The 24,443-nt window shown below is 40.2% G+C and overlaps 1 protein-coding gene and 1 long non-coding RNA gene across 2 annotated transcripts; one reads left to right on the top strand and one right to left on the bottom strand.

Moving 5' to 3' along the window:
• The first annotated feature begins 1,840 nt into the window (after positions 1–1,840).
• Positions 1,841–20,330, top strand: LOC124278002. The gene is made up of 3 exons (XR_006898953.1): positions 1,841–1,851; positions 4,260–4,271; positions 20,252–20,330. It is a non-coding gene; the product is annotated as an uncharacterized LOC124278002 (long non-coding RNA).
• A 504-nt stretch (positions 20,331–20,834) lies between these two features.
• Positions 20,835–23,185, bottom strand: LOC124278001 (leucine-rich repeat-containing G-protein coupled receptor 5-like). Its single transcript, XM_046713728.1, has one exon. The coding sequence runs from the start codon at positions 22,997–22,999 to the stop codon at positions 21,341–21,343; it is 1,659 nt and encodes a 552-aa protein (XP_046569684.1). The 5' UTR covers positions 23,000–23,185; the 3' UTR covers positions 20,835–21,340.
• Between the last annotated feature and the right edge of the window lie 1,258 nt (positions 23,186–24,443).

The following is a 24,443-nucleotide window of genomic DNA, read 5'->3' as shown; positions in this document are numbered from 1 at the left end:
TATGGAACATGATTCCTGCTGATGTCATCCTCCGACTGATGACGTCAATGACGAGATGTGTTTGGGCGTGTATGGATGTCCAGGGTTGACAAACTCACTATTGATGACATGTCCCCCGATGCCTACCTCATTATGTGACTCTTTATTCACTTTTTGAATAAACTCAGATTTGTGTAATGTTATAATTTGAACCCCTTGACTGTTTCTTAATGAATTGCGGCAAATGCAAGACCAGCATTACAATGAATTTTCAGTCAAATTAATCTAAAATAATTGTGTTTGTAAAATAAGTATCATAAATCTCACATACGTCTTTGTTTCTATTTTTTGGTGAAGTGAACTCGGTGATAACGTTCGTTTGCCCAATAGTTCAGATAATTTTACGTCTAACGCTTAAATGTCGGTTGCTTGGGACGTACTCATTTTACCCTCACCTTTAGGTCTGTTAAAAAATGGACGTGTTGCGACTTGGGTCTGCAGTATATTAGGTTATTCATAAAAAGACTGTCCCCAAAGTCGTGATACAGATTATATTGAAACAAACAGCATTGCCCATACACGATATCGTGTTTCTTAATTACGTAGCATGATGCATCATATGCAAAAACAATATTTGATAATCATTCATACGATCCGAGGTCTTTATTCCATTCCCTTGATCCACACAACCCAAGTGTTTGAAAGTGATTGTATCATCAATCCAAACATTGATCCCTTCAATACAGGGTGTCGTTCACACAACAAGTATCCGGGCTCCCAGGCCAGAAATCCATCCATTCCATCGATGATATCTTCCAGCTTAGCTAGAGCGGTGTTTCTGCTGTAAACTAGATCAGCATCTGTCGGTTTGATTTCGGTAATAGCTACTGGCGAGATGTGGCTCATAAATTCACCCATCTAAGCGGAGGATAAATTTGATTGACCAAATTGATTTTGATTCGGTGTCATGTGTGATGGGTGAAATATAAGCGGTAATATCCACTCCACATCCAACTTACCAGCGCTTTGGGAGATGAAATCAAGCTCAAATTACAGGCCCTATCAGCGCTTGGGTGTCTGCAGATGACCTGGTATGAAAAACGTAAATCAACAGATTATTAATAGCGGGGAATCGATGCCAGAGTGGGGAGGGTTTCTACTCATATTGATAGCATTACACTGATTTTGGATGGAACATACCTGCTTGAATCGCAGCCAAGAGCTGCAAGATTGCTAAATCCATAATCAATAATCACAGATTTACTCATTATCTTCTTATAACACATAATACCCTACAACCTCAGTTTTAACCAGGCGTGCGCCCCCATGGATTTTCCAGGGAAAATAGTGTTCCAATACCCAGTGTCTGGCGTTCGGAAGCAATGTCACCGCGACGGTTGCTCATGCTATCAACCACTGGTCTGCCTAGTTCAGATTCGATATATACATGCCGCCATGCTGAATGTGCTACAAAAAACATTCACTAAAAATCTCTGATGCAAATCTGCATCCCACTTTACTTCTTGTTGCAAAGTGTATGGGTCCTGACTCATGAACATGCCTTATATCCCCAGAGTTCAACGACGAATACTTATGTTAAGCCAATCCAATGATCAACAGCATGAGCACCCATTACGTACATCGATGGTCACGTTGTTGATCACTGAATTGTCTCGTTACTTCCATCTCCATAGGTCGGTATATTTAATGTTGACAAAAAGAATCCGTGGTAAACATTCAATTAAAGTGCAAGCAAAATTTTTATCGGTGCTCCTTATGTGTCGAATAAGGATACAATCAACATATTTTGTCGGTCCTCTTTTGAGTTAAGAGACCTTCCCATTTCAATTATTCCGGCAAGTCATCTGAACAGTGTAACTAAATTTTCGCACCAGTGTAATTCTATATTGGCTCCTAACAATACATAGTTAATATTAGTTCACGTGACTTCTCGTAACGTCCACCACTTTTTATATTGTACCTGAACTAACAGTTGAACTAACTGCAATAAGTTCCGCCAATAACTGGCTGAAGTACATCTTGTGGTGAATAAAAGGTATTCCTCTTTAATAAATACATTTAGAACGTAAGTGCAAAGGAATGCCCAGTGTTTACTATCCTCAGAAACAAATTCCGTTTTGTGTAAATGAAACTTTAGCTATGAAAACTGTATGAGTTGATCTATGAAAACTGTATGAGTTGATCTATGAAAACTGTATGAATTGATCTATGAAAACTGTATGAATTGATCTATGAAAACTGTATGAGTTGATCTATGAAAACTGTATGAGTTGATCTATGAAAACTGTATGAATTGATCTATGAAAACTGTATGAGTTGATCTATGAAAACTGTATGAATTGATCTATGAAAACTGTATGAGTTGATCTATGAAAACTGTATGAATTGATCTATGAAAACTGTATGAGTTGATCTATGAAAACTGTATGAATTGATCTATGAAAACTGTATGAATTGATCTATGAAAACTGTATGAGTTGATCTATGAAAACTGTATGAATTGATCTATGAAAACTGTATGAGTTGATCTATGAAAACTGTATGAATTGATCTATGAAAACTGTATGAGTTGATCTATGAAAACTGTATGAATTGATCTATGAAAACTGTATGAGTTGATCTATGAAAACTGTATGAATTGATCTATGAAAACTGTATGAGTTGATCTATGAAAACTGTATGAGTTGATCTATGAAAATCAGTGACGGCATTATTAGTTTCACGAAACAATGTCCCACATTGTCATCATACTCTTTAACACAAACAACCCATGATATGATCTAAGGTTCATTTGTAGTGCTGGTTGTAGTTTATAATCAAGGAGACGGATATGACCATGTCTGGAAGGAAGACGTCTCAGTCTGACAAACTGACGTCAACATGGCGTGGCTCAGCTCCTGGCGCTGGCGAACTAGATTTAGGCTCTCCAGTTGGGTTACATTGTTTCCCCGGTGGCCAGGTCTGCCATTATTTTCAAACTTGACACTCAGCTCGGGGGCTCCCGTTTGTGGTGTAAATACAACTTGTAAACATGTTATTGTCTTTGTGATAGATCACATTTTTTGGTTGGAGAGAGAGAGAGAGAGAGAGAGAGAGAGAGAGAGAGAGAGAGAGAGAGAGAGAGAGAGAGAGAGAGAGAGAGAGAGAGAGAGAGAGAGAGAGAGAGAGAGAGAGAGACAGACAGACAGAGAGAGAGAGAGAGAGAGAGAGAGAGAGACAGACAGACAGACAGAGAGAGAGAGAGAGAGAGAGAGAGAGAGAGACAGACAGAGAGAGAGAGAGAGAGAGAGAGAGAGAGAGAGAGGAAAGACAGACAGACAGAGAAAGAAAGAGGTGGGTACAGACAGAGTGTGTGTGTGGGTGTGTGTGGGGGGGGGGGGGTTCAGGTGTGTCTTCTTGTGTGTTTGTTCTTTTTGTACATAGTAATAACGTAATAAGGTGGAATAATGTTTGCCAACAGATATAGTATGTGTACAATATGCGTAATCTCATTTCAGTAACATGCACAATCTGAATAAGGAGAAACACAATTGGAATCAACTCACTCTGTCCAAACCAGTTGCCATTCCAAACTACAGCTGCCCGACATATAGTTTCTCAGGAAACTTTTCACCAAACCAAATCCAGAACATACGTAAACAGTGTCATTCATGTAACGTCCATATGTTTGTAGAAACTATATAAACTAGCATGCGTCTCCGGGGCGCTTGTAAATCTACACTAAGGCCTTGAACTATTCCCGTGGGTCTCGCGATCTTAAATTAACCGCCCTAGTTTTTCTTTGACATTTTACCAATTGTTGTTTTTCTTTGACATTTTACCATTTGTTGGTTAACGCCCCATTCAGCAAAACGTCAGCCAATTGACGTTATGGCGGCTGTTTGTATATAATGTGGACCTGGCAGTTCTGTGATGTTCATTAGGAGCATCGATACACGTATTTTGGGATATGATGACATGCATCAACTAAGATAGGAGTCCTTGTTAATGTCGTCTGCTATGAACTCTGCTCGGCGCGTGTTACAGCGTAGCTATGGGGTTTATGGGTAATTCCCGGGTATAAGCGAGTGAGCATGTATACAAGGTGACATGACGGATAAAGAGCGTATGTGAATGAATACAGTGTTGGTTATCATGGAGATGAATTAACAGTCCTGTCCACCCAATCCCCGTCAGTCGCCACTTACGACAGAATTCAGGCCGACCATACAAACGGTAAACAAATCATGCTCGGCGACCGCCCTCGCGCGCTCTTGTAGCTGATACATGAGGTTTGTTTCCATGTCAAACGATTACTCTTCCATTACAGATGTATTGTTTCGGTTTTAGAGGATATTGGTACAGTTTGGGAAGTATATTTTTTGTTTGGGTGATTTTTGTTCTGTTTTGGTGTATATGAGTTCAGTTTTGATGATTTGTTTACCGTTTGCATGGTAGGCCTGGAGTTGCCTTTTAAGACATACCCGGGTTGCTTAAGTCCAGTTCAAGCCCGGATCTTCACGGATCAATTACCGACTAATTGCACGTCGAGATAAGGAAAGTGAAATGACTAAGGGAGGTGAACATGACGACATCCTTTTCTTCCATCAAAAATATTCTGAGGCTTCTCGAATCAATCATTACCATTCCGAAGGATGCAGTTCCAACGATCATAATAAATTAGTCAGTTTCAGTTTCAGATACAACATATGTTGCCAACATGCACTATCAAGATGAATATGAGCTCAATGTTTGACTAATCTGAGAAGAACACTTGATGCACAACCATCTGATATTGTGAACGCAAAATTGATAAAAGTTCTCCTCCTCCCACACTGTCCCCGCGAAGATCCGGGTTGGAATTGATCTTCAGTAACCCATGCTTGTCGTAAGAGGGTAACCGGATCGGGTTGTCAGGCTCGCTGGCTTGGTTAATTGATGCATTTCATCGTATACCAATTGCGTAAATCGATGCTCTTGATGGCAATCACTGGTTTGTCTGGGCCAGATTCGATTTTTTACAGACTTCTGGAGTATTGCTGAGTCCTACAAAAAATCTTACGACGTGTATCATCACCTGTGAGGCTCACGGGAATACGGTTCTCCAACGGCTCTCAAAAATGACACGTGCTCTAACCTACTTGGTTAATATAACAACACTCTAATACAATCATCTATCCAACGTAACTGCTGAATACTACATACACTTTAAATATGTGGTCCAATAAGTCGTCACAAGCTCTCCTGTGTGAGTGAGTGAGTTTAGTTTTACGCTTTTAGCAATATTCCAGCGTTATCACGGCGGGAGACACCAGGATGGGCTTCACACAGTGTACCCATGTGGGGAATCGAACCCGTGTCTTCGGCGTGACGAGCGAACGCTTTAACCACTAGGCTACCCCACCGCTCTAGCTCTCCTGAAGTTACATTTAGTGTAATTCCCCTAATGATATAATAATAATAAATGGATATGTCTTGTGCGACATAGTCCATCCTGAGCATGCTCAAAGCGATACAGAGAAAAGAGTCACTAGAGTTCATGAGGAAAATATGACAGTTCGTCAAAAATGACCATGAGAATATTTGGCAGTTATAGGTTGTAGAATGTTTTTGAAGAAGGAGGTTTTGAATGCCGATTTGAATGCTTCTAAGGATGAAGCATTTTTTTATGGGAAAAGGAAGACGGTTCCACAGGGTTGGTGCTGCAAATCTGAATGATCTATGGCCAAAGTGTTTGGGATGAACTTGGGGAACTGAGAGAAGATCTTGATTCTGGGAGCGGAGAGAGTGAGTGAGTGAGTTTAGTTTTTACGCCGCAATCAGTAATTTCCAGCTATATAGAGGCGGTCTGTAAATAATCGAGTCTGGACCAGACAATCCAGTGATGAACAGCATGAGCATCCATCTGCGCAATTGGGAACCGATGACATGTATCAACCAAGTCAGATAGCCTGACCATCCGATCCCGTTAGTCGCCTCTTACGACAAGCCTGGGTTACTGATCAATATTCTAACCCGGACCTTCACGGGTGGAGCGGAGAGAAAGGGCAGGCATATATATATATATATATATGTATGTATGTATGTATGTATGTATGTATGTATGTATGTATGTATGTATGTATGTATGTATGTATGTATGTATGTATGTATGTATGTATGTATGTATGTGTATGTATGTATGTATGTATGTATGTATGTATGTATGTATGTATGTATGTATGTATGTATGTATGTATGTATGTATGTATGTATGTATGTATGTATGTATGTATGTATGTATGTATGTATATGTATGTATGTATGTATGTATGTATGTATGTATGTATGTATGTATGTATGTATGTATGTATGTATGTATGTATATATATATATATATATATATGTATATATCAGAGAGGTATGAAGGAGCTAGGCCGTGCATGCAGCGGAAAACAAGAGTGAGGATCTTAAACTGAATTCTGGGTTCAACCGGCAGCCAATATTGATTGAATACAGTATTTCCACATGTTGCATTCAGAAAATGGTATCAACATTAGGTCAAGTATTATTTGAATGGCTTTAAAGTTGAGACAACCTCACGAACATATATCTCCAATGGCTCTCAAAAAAGAAACTTACTTGTTGAAAATAACAACACTCTAATACAAAAATCGCACCAACGATCTATCCAACGTAACTGCTGAATACAGAATAGCGTAACTTTAAATGTGTAGTCCAGTAATTTCACGGAAGAATCTTCCTTCAAGTCGTAACAAGCTCTCCTGAGTGTGTGAGTTTAGTTTTACGCCGCTTTTAGCAATATTTCAGCCTTATCATGGCGGGGAGACCAGAATGGGCTTCACACAATGTACCCAGGTGGGGAATCGAACCGTGTCTTCGGCGTGTCGAGAAAAACGCTTTAACCACTGGGCTTCCCCACCACTAAGCTCTCCTAAAGTTGCATTTAGTGTAATTCCCCTAATATTGATTGAATACAGTATTTCCACATGTTGCATTCAGAAAAAGGTATCAACATTAGGTCAAGTAATATTCGAATGGCTTTAAAGCTAAGAAAACCCCACGAACAAATCAAATTCTCACTTTTAGTTCATGCTGAACAGTTTTCGCGAATAACAGAAAATATCTTGTCACTAATAAGAGACAACAGCCAGCGATTCCATCGTCATCCCCTGGTATTATGCGATTCTCCCACTCAGATCATCCAATGCCTCTCATTTAACACGATCACGTGGCAGGGGTGTTTTTTTTACAAGACCTCTCGGTACATCTGCACGTATGCCCTGCAGAATACTGTCAAGTAGTATCGGCATAGCATCCCACTTAATTTTCAGTCCTGCATGTGTCATAATCCAATCCAGTTTCAACACCTTCACTTTTCAGTGGCTGTGTGAGGTTAACTTTAGTCAGAAGGTTTGACAATACCTACGGACCGCCGCTAAATAGTTAACCGGGTTGTTTAACATCGGCAAGATGGCGTTGATCATTCAACCGAATGCTGCGTTCATGGTGCCGTTAAAGAACCAAGGACAAGAGAAAGTTTATAGAGCTTACGATTTAAACATTCTAGGCTATTCGGACAGTGAACTGCGTCTGCGTTACAGGTTTGGAAGGAGGTCTATCGAGTATTTGGTGGATACTTTAAGAGACGATCTTAAAAGACCAACAAATGGCGGACACGCACTTACAGTTGAGCAACAAGTTTTAATTGCCTTGCGATTTTATGCGAGTGGGAGTGCTCTCCAAGTGGTTGGGGATACCTTGGGTGTGGACAAGAGTCTTATAGAGAGTAGGGCGTAAGAAGTGACAAAAGTGTGAATGAATGAATGAATGAATGAATGAATGAATGAATGAATATGGCGGTATTTTACCATTGACTTAGATTTAAGCAAAAACAACCATATATATCAATACGTGATAATAGAAATAAATGCCAAGAAATACAACATGGCTTCACTGTACATTTATAAAATGTCCGTGTGTTTTCTGAATAAAGTACCCTTCAAATGACGTTGTAAAACACATTTTATTGGCACTGAACATGACTGAAGCAAGGCAACAACAAACAGTGTTTGTAATCAGAGTCTATACTATACACTTCGACTACATGACAAGCATAATGCGTCTTTTAATCACTATCAAATAGTGACGATACTTGGTGCTGCACCGGTCGCCGTGACACTGTTGTGACCATGATCACAGGTAACCTAATTTGAGGAACAGTCACATGACGCTCCTTGAAATCTTCGTAGAAAGAGTATGCTGGATTGTATCTGTAAAACGTTGAAATGCAGTCACCAAAGGCTGGAGGTGATAGAATATTGTTTGATATAAAGTGGTAGGTTTCTGCATGTCGTCAATTTCACAAACTCTCTTTGTGTTGTCCAATGATAGTCTTAAATATACATACCCACATCACATGTCTCACACCATCTGAATATTTTTTTAAAATATGACGTCAATATTCAACTTTATAAAAATGAGCTTCTGTGGCAAACACTCGTACAGATCTAACGGAAACGCGTGGTAAAATACATTTCAAAGGGATATGCTACTTGAACTACATCACAGAAACTCCAGGATTGTTGTTAATCCATATATAAAAAAGAGCACACGAACGGTTGTTTGTTGTTTAACGCCGCACTCAGCAGTATTCCAGCTATATAGCTGCGGTCTGTATATAATCCAGTCTGGACCAGACAATCCAGTGATCAACAGCAAGGCCATAATGGAAAGTGTGAAGCAAGAGTCAGCAAGTTTGACTACCCGATCCAGTTAGTCGCCGCGTGTGTGTGTGTTTGTGTGTGTGTCTTAGAGAACATATTTTACTGGATTAACTAATTTCTAATCTATATTCATAAATAAATATATAAGGATTCCAGATACATTCTTTATTTCCTGAAACTGTGGTAATCTGGACCTACCTATTTTAGACTTTCATGGGCTGAATTCGGTATATTTGTTTCATGATCTGTGTGGCTGACTATAGTCCGGCCAAGTACCATCCTACCGAGGCACGGCTACGGGTCTCACCGCGATAGGAATACAAGGACATAGCTAATGTGCCTATTTGGTACATTACCAGAGCGCCCCTCCCCGAGTCCATATGCCTATAATGGGATCCAGCTGAAGGATTGCACTATTAACGGGGGATGAGATGTCATTGAAACCATAGAATGGGCACACGACGGTGGGACGTAACTGGGGTCATTGACCAGCTATGAAGGATTCCGCTATTAACGGGGGGTTGAGATGTCACTGAGCCTGAAGAATGAGTCCACGAGGGTGGGACGTAACGGGGGTCGGTGACCTGGGAGTGGGTCAAGTTGGTGTTGATGGCCACTCTATCCACGAGGGAGGAGGAACATGTCACAATTGACCATTACATCATGTTTACAACGTTCGAATGAGTAGAACGTTTTGGGAGTTAGGAATGCTCTCAACGCTCCTGTCGACAGAGCGAGTTAAAGTCAAACGTCACATCGCCCGTATTTCTGTCATAGATCGACCACGCCTTCTAACCAACAGTGTGTATTGAATAAACTGTTCCATTTAGAGGGGTAAACAAAACAATATTTTTGGGCACCAGGGAGGATTCCATAGGTTCTGTGGTCCTAAAAACATGAGGCACAATGCCAACGCTCGAATTGCAGATGAACAATAACATCAGCTTTAGGTGTTCACAACATCATGCCCAGCTTTCAGATATTTAACCATTTCTACTGGTGTTACTCGTAAGTGGACACGCACTTCGATAGTCCAATTCACCGAAAGCAATCAGTAATTAATCCAGTTAGATTGAAACCAATCTTTTACCAAACGCCATTAACTCGGTGTATAGTTTAAGATGAGATGATTTTATTGAGATGTTTCCCGTTAAGCGAGCCTAAGACAGCCACTAGTGTGTGCTACGCCATGGAATAGATGACTATCTAAATAGGATGGTTGGATAGCTTAGTAGTTAAAGCGTTCGCTCGTCAAGCCAAAAGCTCGGGTTCGATTCTCCAAATGGGTAGTATGTGCGAAGCCCATTTCTGGTGATTTTGCTGAAATACTAAAACCTGCCTAAAATCGTACTCACTCACTACAACAATAAAACAAGTAATCCCTTCTAATAATGACTTGTTTCTATTTTCAGAGTGTGGTAGTGTAGTTTGCCACATAATCTAGAGCTGCATTGACTGTACTAGCTATATTGGTTTCAGAGTCTGCATGACAAACTATATATAATCGTCAACAGCGCGAAACTCAACACATGCCGATACTCTAAGTAGCTGAATAAAGGATAGTTTCCTGTTTGGGATTTGGTGTTTGGTGGAAGGCTACGCTTCGCCGATGTACTGACCCGTGAAGATACTTGTTAGAATTGGTCTTCAGTAACCCATGCTTACCGTAAGAGGCGACAATCGGGGTCGTGTGGTCTGTTTCGCTGACTGGGTTGACATATGTCATCGTAGCCCAGTTGCGTAGATCGATGCTCATGATCACTGGTTTGTCTGGTCCAAACTCGATTTATTTACAGACCTCCGCCATATAGCTGGAATATTGCTGAGTGCGGCGTTAAACCACAAACCAACCAATCGATGTACTGACATTCCAACACGTTCGAATAAGTTTGAAATGAAATATGCTCAGAACATTATTTCTTTCGTACCAATCTTCGAAATGTTTTGGGGTGCTGAACGATCTTAAATCCGGATATTATTCCCAGAAGAAGTGTTGAGGATTGTGCTCCTTAATGGAGAAACCACATGATAGGAGAACACGAGTACATTTGTGAACGGTTTGTCTGAATGGATGAATATAAAAAATGCAATGCAGACCAATAAAATGTAAAAACAGTTGTCACAACAACTCGTACGCGGAGCTGTGGAGACTTTCTGTGAATGGCAATGTGCAATAACATCTCTTTAATACTCCCTATGCTTACAAAAACTATTTCGTTTAACACTGAAGTCATATTGAACCACATGGAAGGTCTTGCGTTTAACACACTGGGGAATAAAAGAAATCTTCTTTAACCAGAACCTGCAAGTCTGACACGCGGGATTAATAGGCTACTTCATGATGATGATCAGATAAGGGGTTCATGAAAATCCACAGAGTGACTAGTAAATGTCTATATGGCGGTAGTCTGTAAATAGTCATGTCTGGGCCGATGAAATGTTTGATTGTATTGAAAGGTAAATGGTTTGGGTACCATAAGATACAACGTTTCAAAGGTAATCCTTAATGCCCACTCAGAAGTGTTCGTCAAGGGCAGAGCAGAATCAGCATCGGAGTCTATTTGAACGTTATGTAGGCGTGGACGGATCTGTTTATTATAGACCAGTAGATGTCTGATAGTAAAGGCCAAGCGTACATAGCTACGACATACCTAATAACATCTGACAGACCTACTCAGTTTGTATAGTACGTCTTTTCACAAGGGCACATTCCCCTGGAGAGGCCAGACACCATTCAGACAGGGTAATTGTCCTGTGACTAATTCAGTTGGTCATTGTAACTGTAGGGGTGTATTTTGGCTGTTCCAGAGGTGTATTTTGGCTGTTCCAGAGGTGTATTTTGGCTGTTCCAGGAATTGTTTGTTTTGTTAGATGCCGGGATTTGCTGATTGCCAACAGATGAGCAGTATCTGTGTGGAAAGTGAAACTCATTGGCATCAGTGCAATTCTTCGACATGGGAGAGAGTTTGTGGCCGATGTCATACATCACAATCTGGTACAGAACCAGGGACGTGCCCGTTGACATCTGGGGCGGTGGGGTAGCCTAATGGTCAAAGCGTCCGCTCGTCACGCTGAAGACCCGGCTTCGATTCCCCACATGGGTACAATGTGTGAAGCCCATTTCTGGTGTCCCCCGCCGTGATATTGATGGAATGTTGCTAAAAGCGGCTTAAAACCATACTCACTCACTCATCCTTGACATCTGCAACACGTCACTGTGGATGAGGAAAGTACACAGTCTCTCTTTACCATCATATGGCTCATTTGAAGATGCAATAGTTTATGTCTTGTACAAGGCACCAGGGGTGATTCAGGCTGAGTATAGTTCCACAGGAACCCGTGTCTGACATTCACGGACCCTGTCGGTCCAACGGTCACGTTAGGTGTTGTGGCAGATTGTGTGTCACCCCGACAGTGTGGGACGTTGTCAATGATACCAATCACAGGTCTGTCTGGTTGAGATTCGACTGTTGAGACCCCACCGTCGTGTTGTTTTGGGGTAAACTAAGCAACCGATATTTCGCACAAAACTAAAATGTCAAAACTATTGATCTGACTTATTTTAGCCTGGTTTCGTAACGGATTTTCTCAAATCCAGGCTGTTGAAGAACTTTTTATTTAAATGCAAAATCTATTTTTTCTAAGCTGTGAACAACTTTGAGTTCTCTATCATCAAAAACAGTTCGCCATCATCGATCAACCAGCTCTGGAAAACAAGTAAAAAATACTCAACCACAAGAACGGTAAATGTCGTTAATGACCCTGACGCATGAAAACAACCTAATGTCACGTGGTACCATTATCATTTTCTGGAAATGCAGATTCTGACAGTTCTTAATATTTAAAGATTTCATTTTGTAAAGAAATGAACACATATATAAGAAATATATGGTTTGAATGCTTCAAAGTAATGATAGGGGGTTAATATTATGTTTTGAACAGTCATGCCCATTCTACAAATATTTACTTTATACTAAAATGAGATAGCGTTTGTCAGAATTGGTAATACTTAAGAACACTTGCATCCATTTAACGATGCTTCGCATTCAATCAAACGCTAACTGAACATTTGACAACATATCTCGACATTTACTCAAAGAGCCGTCTTCTATGACAGTACGGCCTAGAGGGGTAGACACTGTGAACCTTCGTTCGTTCGTATATGCTAGTGGCGTGGCATCATGCCTTCCTGTCAAGTTCCAGCTCGGGAAATTTCTTCAAATAGCTCCAAGGCCGTGTTGGCCTCTAATGGAAATAGCCACAGATACTTTATTAACCAGCTATATTATTAAAAGCGAGCTTGTAAATAAAATGTAATACCTTTGGGAGTTCAGGTGGAAACGTGTTGCTGTGTGATGTTTAATGGTTGATCTGTAAGGACAACATGACCTCCGAGTAATATTTCATTTCACTATAGTTTTATTTGAAGAACAGAACACATCAGAACTATTACTCTCAGGCCGGGAGACTCGACATAAGAGGTACAAATATACATTTAAGTGTACATAGGATGGCGGGATGGTTTCCATGGAAGATTGTACAGTTTTCCTGATGCTATTACGAAATATACACACACAAAATAATAACACTAATTCGTTTACAGTTAAACAATTCGTTAAATCTTAACACACTGGGTTTTTAACATAATAGTTTTGGATATAAGTTTTCCGATGATGTTTGAAGAAAGGGCAGAGAAAAATGTAATGAAATTCGTCGCCAGCATCATACGTGTCGCAGAGGAACAGCGTTATGGTAACAAACATAATAATAATAATGTGTCCATTTATATAGCGCCAAACTCCACACTAGGTATGCTCATAGCGCTAACAATCAAGGCACAGCATTCATGTAGAGATACCTTCCATAATACAGTCTGGGCTATTTAGTTGAAAGAAGATGTCATGATGGTTCTTGAAAAGATTTACGATCGTAACGGCTCCACTATTTGCTATTCTGGAGGTTGGGGGTGGTCTTGGGGTTTTAAGGAAGACTATAATATAAGCGACAACCAGATTCTTTTGGTAATTAAACTATCAACCTAAATATGTTTTTACTAAATTACACCTTGCGACAATCCATAATTAGTGGTTTTTAATGTTGTTTTTAAAACAGTCTGAAGCACGATTGTATTTAAGCATTTCGGGGGCAATTTTATGGGTTTTTTATGAAATCGTATTACAGTTTTAGATCTCCAGACCATAGTTAGATTTCTACGAAAAAGCTTTTGAAGCATTCTTTTACATTATCTACATTTTTTCCTTTGTGAAAAATACAAATTTCCAGTTCAACACTCTGAACATGTTGGACATCCACTACAACTTCATGTCAATTCCTACCCGTGAAGGTCCGGGGTAGAATATTGATCTTCAGTAACCCATGCTTGTCGTAAGAGGCGACTGACTTGGTTGACACATGTCATTGGTTCCCAATTTCCTCACTCACTCATGTCAATTCCGTTCAAACTGACTGACTGAGTATGGTTTTACGCCGTTTTTAGCAATATTCCAGCAATACCAAGGGGGGACACCAGAAATGGGCTTCACAACTTGTACCCATGTGGGGAATCGGACCTGGGCCTTTGGCGTGACGAGAGGACGCTTTAACCACTAGGCTACACCACCGCCCCTCGGTTCAAACGGTTAAAGGTCGAACACTTCAAGTCTCGATCCGAGTTAACGGACATATTTTACCGCAGCTTCAATGACCAACCTCGGCATAACACCAAACGAGCGAGTGTGGGCAGTATTCCAGCAATATCACGACGGGGGGCAACCAGAAATGGGCTTCACACATTGTACCCATGTGGGGAATCGAACCCGGGTCTTCGGCGTGACGCGCGAATGCTTTGACCACTAGGCTACCCCACCGTCCCTATCACACCAAATCCTTACTCCAGTACTAATACTGTTTTCATCAAAACATCACCACAATTTTACGTTATGTACAGCGTTAATCCGTACCGGTATCGTCGGTTCAGGCTTCAACTGATTGAATAATATAACTTTGATTTTTTTCAATAGCTATCATGACCCTTAATCCGACATCGTCGAACCTTTCAAGATTGTCAGTGAAGGTTTGTCGTGGTGTATGCCTGAGATCAGCATCTCCGGTGACTGTCTCCCACACCCAGCTGACGTGCTGTATAGTGTCTGAAGCAGCGTTATACCCACGTCATCTCCATCATCATTAGCATCTCTAGCAGATACGTGACTGGTAACACTCTGGTGAGTGTAACTTCCGTAACATATCGTGACGAGCGAACGCTTTAACCACTAGGCTACACCTCCGCCCACTGTGCAGCAGAGAATCTCTAAATAACTATTTTGTAGCATTTGTATATATTACATACCATCACAATACGTACTGACTTCAAACATATATAAGTGAGTGGGTGAGTTTAGTTTTATGCCGCAATCAGCAATATTACAGCTATATGGCGGCGGTCTGTAAATAATCGAGTCTGGACCAGACAATCCAGTGATCAACATCGTGAGCATAAATCTATGCAAATGGGAACCGATGACATGTGTCAACCAAGCCAGCCAGCCTGACCACCTGATCCCGTTAGTCGCCTCTTACGACAAGCATGGGTTACTGAAGATTAATTCTTACACGGATCTTCACGGGTATCAGATATATAGTAAGAAACCAGAGTCAACAGAGGTACGTGAGCTGGGTATTCTACCATTGGGGCATGGTATATCATTGGTCCTGCACTATATAAACGTCATAACTGCTGAAAAACTGTGACACAAGTAAAGGGACATAACTCTGTTGATACTAGAGTCGTGGACCTGTCAGTTGTGTTTAGCACAATCTAGTACTATTTGTGTTTGTTTGTTTGCCAGCAATATTCCAGCTATATAGCGCCGGTCTGTTAATAATCGAGACTGGACCGAGCAAGCCGGAGATCAACAGCATGAGCATCGACTTGAGAGTGTTGGAATACAATGACATGTGTCAGCCAAGTCAGCGAGTCTGACCACCCGATTCCCTTAGTCCACTCTTTCGACCAGCATCGTTTGTTGAAGACCAAAGTTTTTAATTAAAGCATAACAGGTAAGGGACGACTAACGGGATCGGGTGGTCAGGCTCGCTGACTTGGTTGACACATGTCGTCGGCTCCCAATTGCGTAGATCGATGCTCACAATGTTGATCACTGGATTGAGAGGGGGGTGACTGCCGTGAAGCCAAATATGACCCTCAAACCCGGTCCGACTGCAAGTTTATTTTGTTGAGTTTTATTCCTATTTATTTTAATTTATATGTTATATGATATACGGAGAGTTTGGTCGATACCCGATGTATATTAAATTAAACAAAAGACTTATATGTCTTTGGCACAAAATGGTAACAAACACCCGCCAAGCTAAAGAAATCAATGTGTTTCCCTGGATTGAATTTGTAAGAAAGACACTAAATGACTGTGGTTTAACTGAAATATTTTACAATCCATTTCTCTGTCCAACTAAGTTTCTCTCTTTTAAGATGGAACAGATCCTCAAAGACCAATGTTTACAGAAATGGCACACCTCCATGACACAGAGCTCCAAATCTTCTATTTATCGTATCCTAAAAACCAACATAGAATTTGAGAGATACCTCTTTCTGCCAAAACATATCTATTTCCGGATTTTAAGATTCAGAACAAGTAATCACCACCTCCCTATAGAAGTTGGCAGTTGGGCAAATGTTCCTAGAGAATATCGTCTGTGTAATTTATGTAACTCTCATGCAGTTGGAGATTAACTCCATTATATGTTCAAATGCGATGCTTTATTACTGTATAGACAAACATATTTACCTTCTTACTTGAATTCAAAAACCTTATCGAAAGTCGTCAAACTGTTCTCGTCTAAACAAAGGCGCAATCTTGCTATGTACATTAATGTAATATTTAAGTCTACAAAGATACATTAACCTTTGGTTCTATTTCGCTTTTATCTGCCATCTTGACATGTATATATTTATATGACTATAGTAATATTGTATTCTCATGTACCACCGTTCGTGGTGTTTTCAGCAATAAATTGAACTTGAACTTGAACTATTTCTGTTCCTTTCAGTTGTCATGTCATAGGTACAGTAAGTAGGGGAAGTTTCAATAGGGTTTTTTTGCCCAGCAGTCTCGAACCAATCTGAATAAACAAACAAAAAGTAAATTCCCACTTTAGTGGAATTCCCAAAGAAATACATAAAAACACTACATTTGCATTTGGGGGGCATTAATAATTCCCCCTCCCACACTTGCGGGACACCCAGAGAGTAGCGAGGTTGGAATGCACTGGTAAGGAAATTCCCGCGACTTGCGTAAAGGGAGATAACTGCGTAAGTACTGGCGTGTGGGCATTTTCCTCAACCGGCGCAATTTAAATGATCACCGAAAGGGGTTTTGTACAACATAAAATTATGGGAGTGATTCGCTGTACATGCATTACGATAAAGCAGTCATTCAATTTCTTCCAAACTACTATTAAAATTGATATTGTGTACTGTGTTCGTAACACACGCCATCAAAATTCCATCCGTATCATGGCGCACCTAGCCTGAGACAGACACATCAGTACATACTGTGACATATTATCCATCCAATCCTCATAAGATATCTCTAATGACAAGCGCTGGGTGCCTGTTTGTGCTGTAATACCATATGGATGGGTTGCTACTGGAGAATCACTTGTTTCTTTCTACCCACCCACTCCGACAAAACTACAACCATATTGGACACAGGAGAGAGTTTGTGGCCGATGTCATACCATCACAATCTGGTACAGACACAGACCCAGGGACGTGCCCGTTGACATCTGGGGTGGTGGGGTAGCCTAATGGTTCAAGCGTCCTCTCGTCACGCTGAAGGCCCGGGTTCGATTCCCCACATGGGTACAAAGTGATAAGCCCATTTCCGGTGTCCCCCGCCGTGATATTGCTGGAATATTGCTAAAAACGGCGTAAAACCACACTCACTCAAATAACGTTTCTATTTTATTTTGCCCGTCAAAATGCAAAATGAAGTAATCAGGCCGCGTGATACATTAGAATCAGGGTTACTTTGTTATGTCTCATCATCTAAAGGAATGTAAATAAATATACAAGCATTTTATATCCCCCAAACAATCAAGTTTTAAAAAACAGTCTCCTTGGAAGTGTTTGTAATTGGCTTGCCCATGGGAATTGGATTGCTCCCCTTGGTAGTCGTATTTAAAGAACATCAATATCAATAAAAAAAAACTAAAAAACACGGACATAATTCGGGATTTGATTTTATTCTCAATAAAAAGCAAATAACGAAGAAAACAGTTTTCGTGTAATGCGTCTCGCACCATTAGAGACATAAAAACCCAAAGAAACACACTGAACTATGTAACAATGAACACTCGTGGTAGGGTATCTTCACCATGGACAGGTAGAAGTGCTGTGTGGTACACTTAGCGATCTAAGCGTCCAGCTGGATTATGCACATCATAACTATAACATAATCAACATACATATACATCTATAATGTGGACAAAACAAGGTAACGCTATGTACCGGTATCAGTATTAGACACAACAAAATCTCGCTAAAAAACAAATTGAGTCCCTTAGCTGAGCCAGGATCCGCGATCCGTACAGGTGCAGATTTGAATTCAGTTTGATCCCTGATGTTTCCCTTCAAAAAGCTTGTTAGTTGGTTTCTGTAAAGTGTTTAACATTTACGATTTCCGTCCGTTTGGTCATTCCATACATAATATAGTTACTGGTAGCACATAATTACTGCTCGTAACGACGTTAAACGTCACTCATTCTGCACTGCTAAACACAGACATCACAGAACACATCTTTAAATATATTACGGAGTCAAATAGAGTCGTATATACATATGCCTTTTAAAGCATCAAACATTTGAATATATACATCGCTGCCCCCAAAAATAATAAAATAAATAAATAAATAAATACATAAAAAAAAATATATATAAAAAAAAAAAATAAATAAATATATAAAATATAAAAAAAATAATAATAGTTAGCACAAAAGAATATATTTCATAAAAGTTAAACATATGAACGTGATCGAACACTTCCCTTAATATTTAACCGATGACGACGGGGTTTATACGGAGTAGGTTTCAATTGTGTATACTTGTGTAACAGTGACTAATTTTTCTTGCGAAATAAACTAGGTCACCAGCTCAATTTCCGTCCTGTTTCCTTGTTTCCCCTTTATGACTAAACAGAATACATGCATGTAACCTTCATGCCGAACCACTGCTGATGTGAAATAGCTGTACATGCACGACAGACAGTGTGAGTCAGTCACAGTCCCTTCAAAAGATAAGAGTTACAAATATTCATATGGTACCACCATGTCAGAATGATGAGATCAATTTAGAGTACATAGACTTGATAAAATACAAAGAAGGTCGCCTGGGAACGAAATACATTTCTGAGCGGGAGAAATAAATCCCTTATACACTGTTTAGAAGAAAACAGTTTGGATTCTTGAGTGGGAGATTAAATGACTCGTGCCTCGACTTAATTTAAGTCACGTGGCACGGCACATTTCTACCTCAACTCAGTCGAACCGCAGCCTTCTATCAATTTCAATTCATTTTTACTTTTTAACAACGGAAGATTGAAACATGCAAAGATAAATTCCGTGATGGGTATACAACCTAACGAGAAACCAGACGATATATAACTGCTACAACTTCCAATACACAACATCGGGCCCAGTTGCACACGTAGAGCGTTTATAATGCAAACGCTTGTTGAACACCTGCTGTTATCAGTGACTTCAGCGATTTTCATGTACTTGTCACTGCAGTTTTACGTTTTGTGTCCAATGGAAAAAGTTTAATATTTACAAATATCGCTGCACTGCGATTGCTCTTTATGCGAGTGCGTGCGTGTGTGAGTGAGTGAGTTTAGCTTTGCGCCGCTTTTAGCAATATTTCAGCAATTTCACAGCGGGGGACACCAGAAATGGTCTTCACCCTTATGCAAGGTCCCGTTTCATTTAACGATCGTAAGACTACAACTGCCTTACGTATATGAAGGGTAGCCTAGTGGTTAAAACATTCGATCGTCACGCCGAAGACCCGGGTTCGAATTCCCACTTGGATACAATCTGTGAAGCCTATTTCTGGTGTCCCCCGCCGGGATGTTGCTGGAATATTGCTGAAAGCGTCGTAAAACCAAACTGAATCACTATGTTAAAGAATGTAAGTCGGGTCGTGTGGTTTGAACTCATTCGACCAAGTGATATTTGTGCTACTATAATCACAACGTATATTCTTCAACACATGTGCGATACTCGTGGCCCTAAAACGACGCCTTTACATTTGTTAGCTCTAACATATTGTCTCCGTTCCCACACAGCATCAGTATCCCACTGACACACCACAACCATTCAGTATTATACACGGACAGCAAACTAGTAGCATGTTGTATACATCCGGACCCAGTTTTACAAAGCTCTGTCAGTATTTATATGACTTTCTCACAGCCCCATTAACAGAAAAATATTAATAGTCATAGCACTGGGAGCGCTTTGTGGTATATGAGGATGTGAGGCAAGTGCAACAAGGAAAAGTGAGGAAAGAAATTACATCTGTAACAAAAATGAGAAAATAAGGAATGCATCGGCATTGGGCCTGTTTTACACATAAATTGGAATGAAAACAATCCAGTTTATGTAAACGGGTATGGCAAGAATATCACTTAGGATATTGTAAAACAAGAATACAAGTGTACTGTATATTCATCAACATACTCGGTACAGTATATAGCATGGTTCTGGCAGAATTCTCATATCAACTATGTCATGTCACACTGACCATATTATTAAATCATACAAACCATCATACTGACCATGGCATTACGCCATATGGACTATCATGTAATAAGTAATATGTTGGGTAATTTTCCATTAAGACCAAGAAAATTGTAATAAATGCATTTTCAGCCATCTACCCTATTTGAAATGTTGTAAAGTTACTGCTATTAAAGGTAACCACCGGGAGGTATGAGTCATGCATAAAATATTATGAAATTTAAAAGTTAAATTCAATTTATATATCTTTTTTATTCACATAGGAATATTCCTTGATAAAGCGCCAGAAGGGTTAACGTTTATCTTTATCTGAACTTCCCTCACTTAATTTTCAATCGAAAGTCAAACATATTGTAAAATCAAGAGATATAGTTTCTTTTTCCCGAAGATAATCATAAAATTTATGTCATTATACATGTATTTAGGAAATGCGTTGACGAAACTTTGTCATTTCCGAATTACCTATACACCAGTTCTAGAAGAAGTGATTCTTGACACATTGTTCGGGGAACGAAGAAAAGAAACTCTTCTGTCAATAATGTCAAATATGTGAACGGTCATATATTTAGTGATCAAATATAAGACAGAGAGGCTTAATATGCCACAAATGAACATTTGTTTGAGCTGTGAGACAACGGAATACCGTTTAGGAAAGTTTATGTCTAAGGGACGAGGAAATAAGCGAGAGTAGGTCATGGAAAAGAGAGAAAAAGCCATTGGAATACGATAGTATGTCATGGAAACAAGATATTAAGTGTTGCAAAGGCATTGATTAACGTTTATAACCTCTTCTTCTCATGTGATCAGTAAAGCGTGTTATGTTATTTTTCCGCCAACAATGCCAAAAAAAGTAACGACATTATCAAAACTACCCAGTTAATAGAAAACCTACTCACACCATTAGTTTCTTTAATTTCGGTCACTACTTGGTCTACTGTTTCTGTCTTCTTCTCCTCCACAGTACAGTTGTTCTGGAGGAATTTTTTAAACTCATAGTCCTTTAAGTCCTTGGACTCCGAGTTCAGCAGACACTGTCCTTCCAGTGTCCACGGTTCAGACACCCACATGGCATCAAACACAGAACAATCGCAGTTCAGATCTAGTCCTTCTAGCCAAATCTGTTGGAATGTTTTCTCTTTATATTGTAAAACAAAACGTACATCAGTCATGTTGGTTCGTTTCAAAGCCAACGAAATACCTCGACCCTTTCCATCAAAAACATTGTCTTCGATCCTATAGAGGCAGTTATCAGAAAAATCGTAGGAATTTGCTCCGATTCCCTTCAGTGAATCAGTTTTCAAAACACATATTCGGTTTTTGTTTAGTGAAACGTGATGAAGCTTGGTCAAATTGGACAAGAAATCTCTAGGTACTTCTGTCAAACCCCTGTCGTTAATAGATATTGAAACCAAGCAGTTTTTCTGTGGTTCAAGTATGGACGCTTCTAGGGGCACTAGCGTCTTGCTGATGTCCAGGGTTTGGAGACAGTAAGATCCTTTTAGCGACGTAGATGACATGTCTACAAGTGGGTTGTAGCCTACGTTTAAGATCTTCAGAGCTGCGAGACTCCACATCCCCGCTGTGGGCACATCATCCAGTTCGCATGTCCTCAGTGCAAGAGACTCGAGACTCTTCTCAAGCCCAGCGAGAGATCCTTCTTCAATTTTCAGGCCACCATTATCACTGAGGTCAAGGTCACGTAAGCTTGACATTCCTTTAAAGCTATTGATGGATATTGATTTAATGTTGTTCAATCTCAGGGTCAGTTTCTTGAGATTATACAGATCCTTGACGGCAGAAGGGACCTCTTTCAACCAGTTAAACGTCAGATCTAACTCCTCCAGACTCTCAATACCAACAAACGCTTTATCCCCAACACCTGCAATGTGGCAATTGTACATGGAAACGTCCTTCAGGGCGGTCAGACCAAGACCTTTGAAGATGTTTGGCGCAATCACACCGTCATTTTTCTGGCTGTTGTAGTTCAGTATCAACTTCTGCAGCTTTGAGAGCCCTCTGAGGAAGGTGAAGGGAGAAGTGAATTGCAGGCGGATGCTCTGTAACCCCAAGAACTGTAGCGACCCCGCAAGGTTTATCAGGGCACTATCTTGCAGCTTCACGTTGTCATTAGCTTCGAGAAACAGCATGGCGACATTCAGATTGCTGGGGAAGTCGCTCCGTGATATGGACATGAGCATATTTCTTGACAAATCCAAACGTTTTGGGAGAGCATTTTCACTTAAAGATGAAAGATCTGGAACCTTCATGAAAGCTCTGCCCTTACAATTTACGAAGTAGGTATTACCTAGTTTGGGCACTCGACGAGTCCTACACACACATCTCTTAGGGCAGCTTATATCAGATGTATACACACAGGAAAATAAGGAGAAAAATAGAGTTGCATAAATTAAAATATGTTCCATCTTGCTCCGAGGACCCACGAGGATTCTTAGCATATTCCCGTTTGGTATTTTGGTCATTTCTGTTTTTCTTCAGGTTAAGAGAAGAGTGGTCGTCTCACATGGCCATGGTTTCAAGAAAAATCTGAAAAGACATTTGACATGGGTATTAGAAAAAAATATAACATGCGGCGTAAAACACAACTCACCCACTCACCACCCACATGAATAAAAGACACGTTCACGAGATACAACCAGATGGTCCAAGAACTGCTTCAAAACATACAAGGGGCGGTGGGGTAGCCTGGTGGTCAAAGCGTTCGCTCGTCACGCCGAAGACCCGGGTTCGATTCCACACATGGGTACAATGTGCGAAGCCCATTTCTGGTGTCCCCCGCAGTGATACTGCTGGAATTTTGCTAAAAGTGGCGTAAAACCTTACTCGTTCACTCACTCATAACACACAGTTTAGTAGTACCCCCTGACAAGATGGGAGAAACCAAATCATTTCTTCGTGCCGTATTCTGTTTTCAGGACGAGTATATTTAACGAACTTTCCTTCTATTTTTCAAAATTGGGCAAACATATCTATTCAAGTACATTATAATTATCAACCCTATGTTGTTGATAGGGCATGACCAGGTTCATTCGTCGTCGGCCAGGAAAATAAGTGTGAAAGTACTTGATATTGTTAAGCGAAATCGAAACAGATCTGAAATATCAACGAGTATGGTTATAACAGTTTCACTCAAGAAAACTTGAATAGATCTCATCACAAAGTACAGCGCAAACTCATCTCTGATTGATACATAACACAGGCGTATTTTTGTTTTCTCTCGTTACATAACATCTTCACCACACTGAGTGATCTGACGAATGTTGTCAACAGTGGGTCAGTCACGAGAAACAAGAACATTTCCAGGTCGCAATCGCACCTGGCTTTCAAAATAGAAGTAACACTAAGTTATATTAAAACGTAGTTTAACCTCACGTGAAACAACTTAACTTTACTGAAATATCAAATTTATTTAATGTTTGATAAACCGTCCTACCGTCCTGCTCCAGCAGATATGTGAAAGGAAATAACAATTAATTCCTGGTCCGTATTCCGGCTGATTCATGTTGCAGTACACTTTACTCAATGTCATTTCCTCTGTTTATGGGTCATTTTAACAAGTTGATATTAATGTCTCCGGGCTTTCCCCCGCAAAAACAACAACAATAACAATGAGAGTTTTCAAAGCTGTTTCAACAATGAAACAACGTATTTGGGATCATATGCTTAGTTTTACTCCATCGAATAAAACTTGTTCTTTTCAACACTTGTAATTCTAAAGAGTTTCACAACAATAACCGGTGAAGATCTGGGTTAAAAGTGATCTTCAGCAACCCGTGCTTATTATAAAAGGCGACTAACCAGATCGGGTGGTCAGGTTAGCAGACTTGGTTGACACATCGTATTCCCATGGTTTACTCCCTACATTTGAACTACACCCCAAATTAACTACAGGGATTATTAGGGATT

The sequence above is a fragment of the Haliotis rubra genome, unplaced genomic scaffold, assembly GCF_003918875.1.
Source record: "Haliotis rubra isolate DU_JTF1 unplaced genomic scaffold, ASM391887v1 Scf23, whole genome shotgun sequence".
NCBI lineage: Eukaryota > Metazoa > Mollusca > Gastropoda > Lepetellida > Haliotidae > Haliotis > Haliotis rubra.
Note: the sequence above shows the minus strand (reverse complement) of the source record. Positions and strands in the feature narration are given on the sequence as shown.

What these genes read in the sequence shown, in the direction of transcription:
- LOC124278001 (XM_046713728.1), bottom strand. Translation starts at nt 22,999, where the DNA reads ATGACCAAAATACCAAACGGGAATATGCTAAGAATCCTCGTGGGTCCT.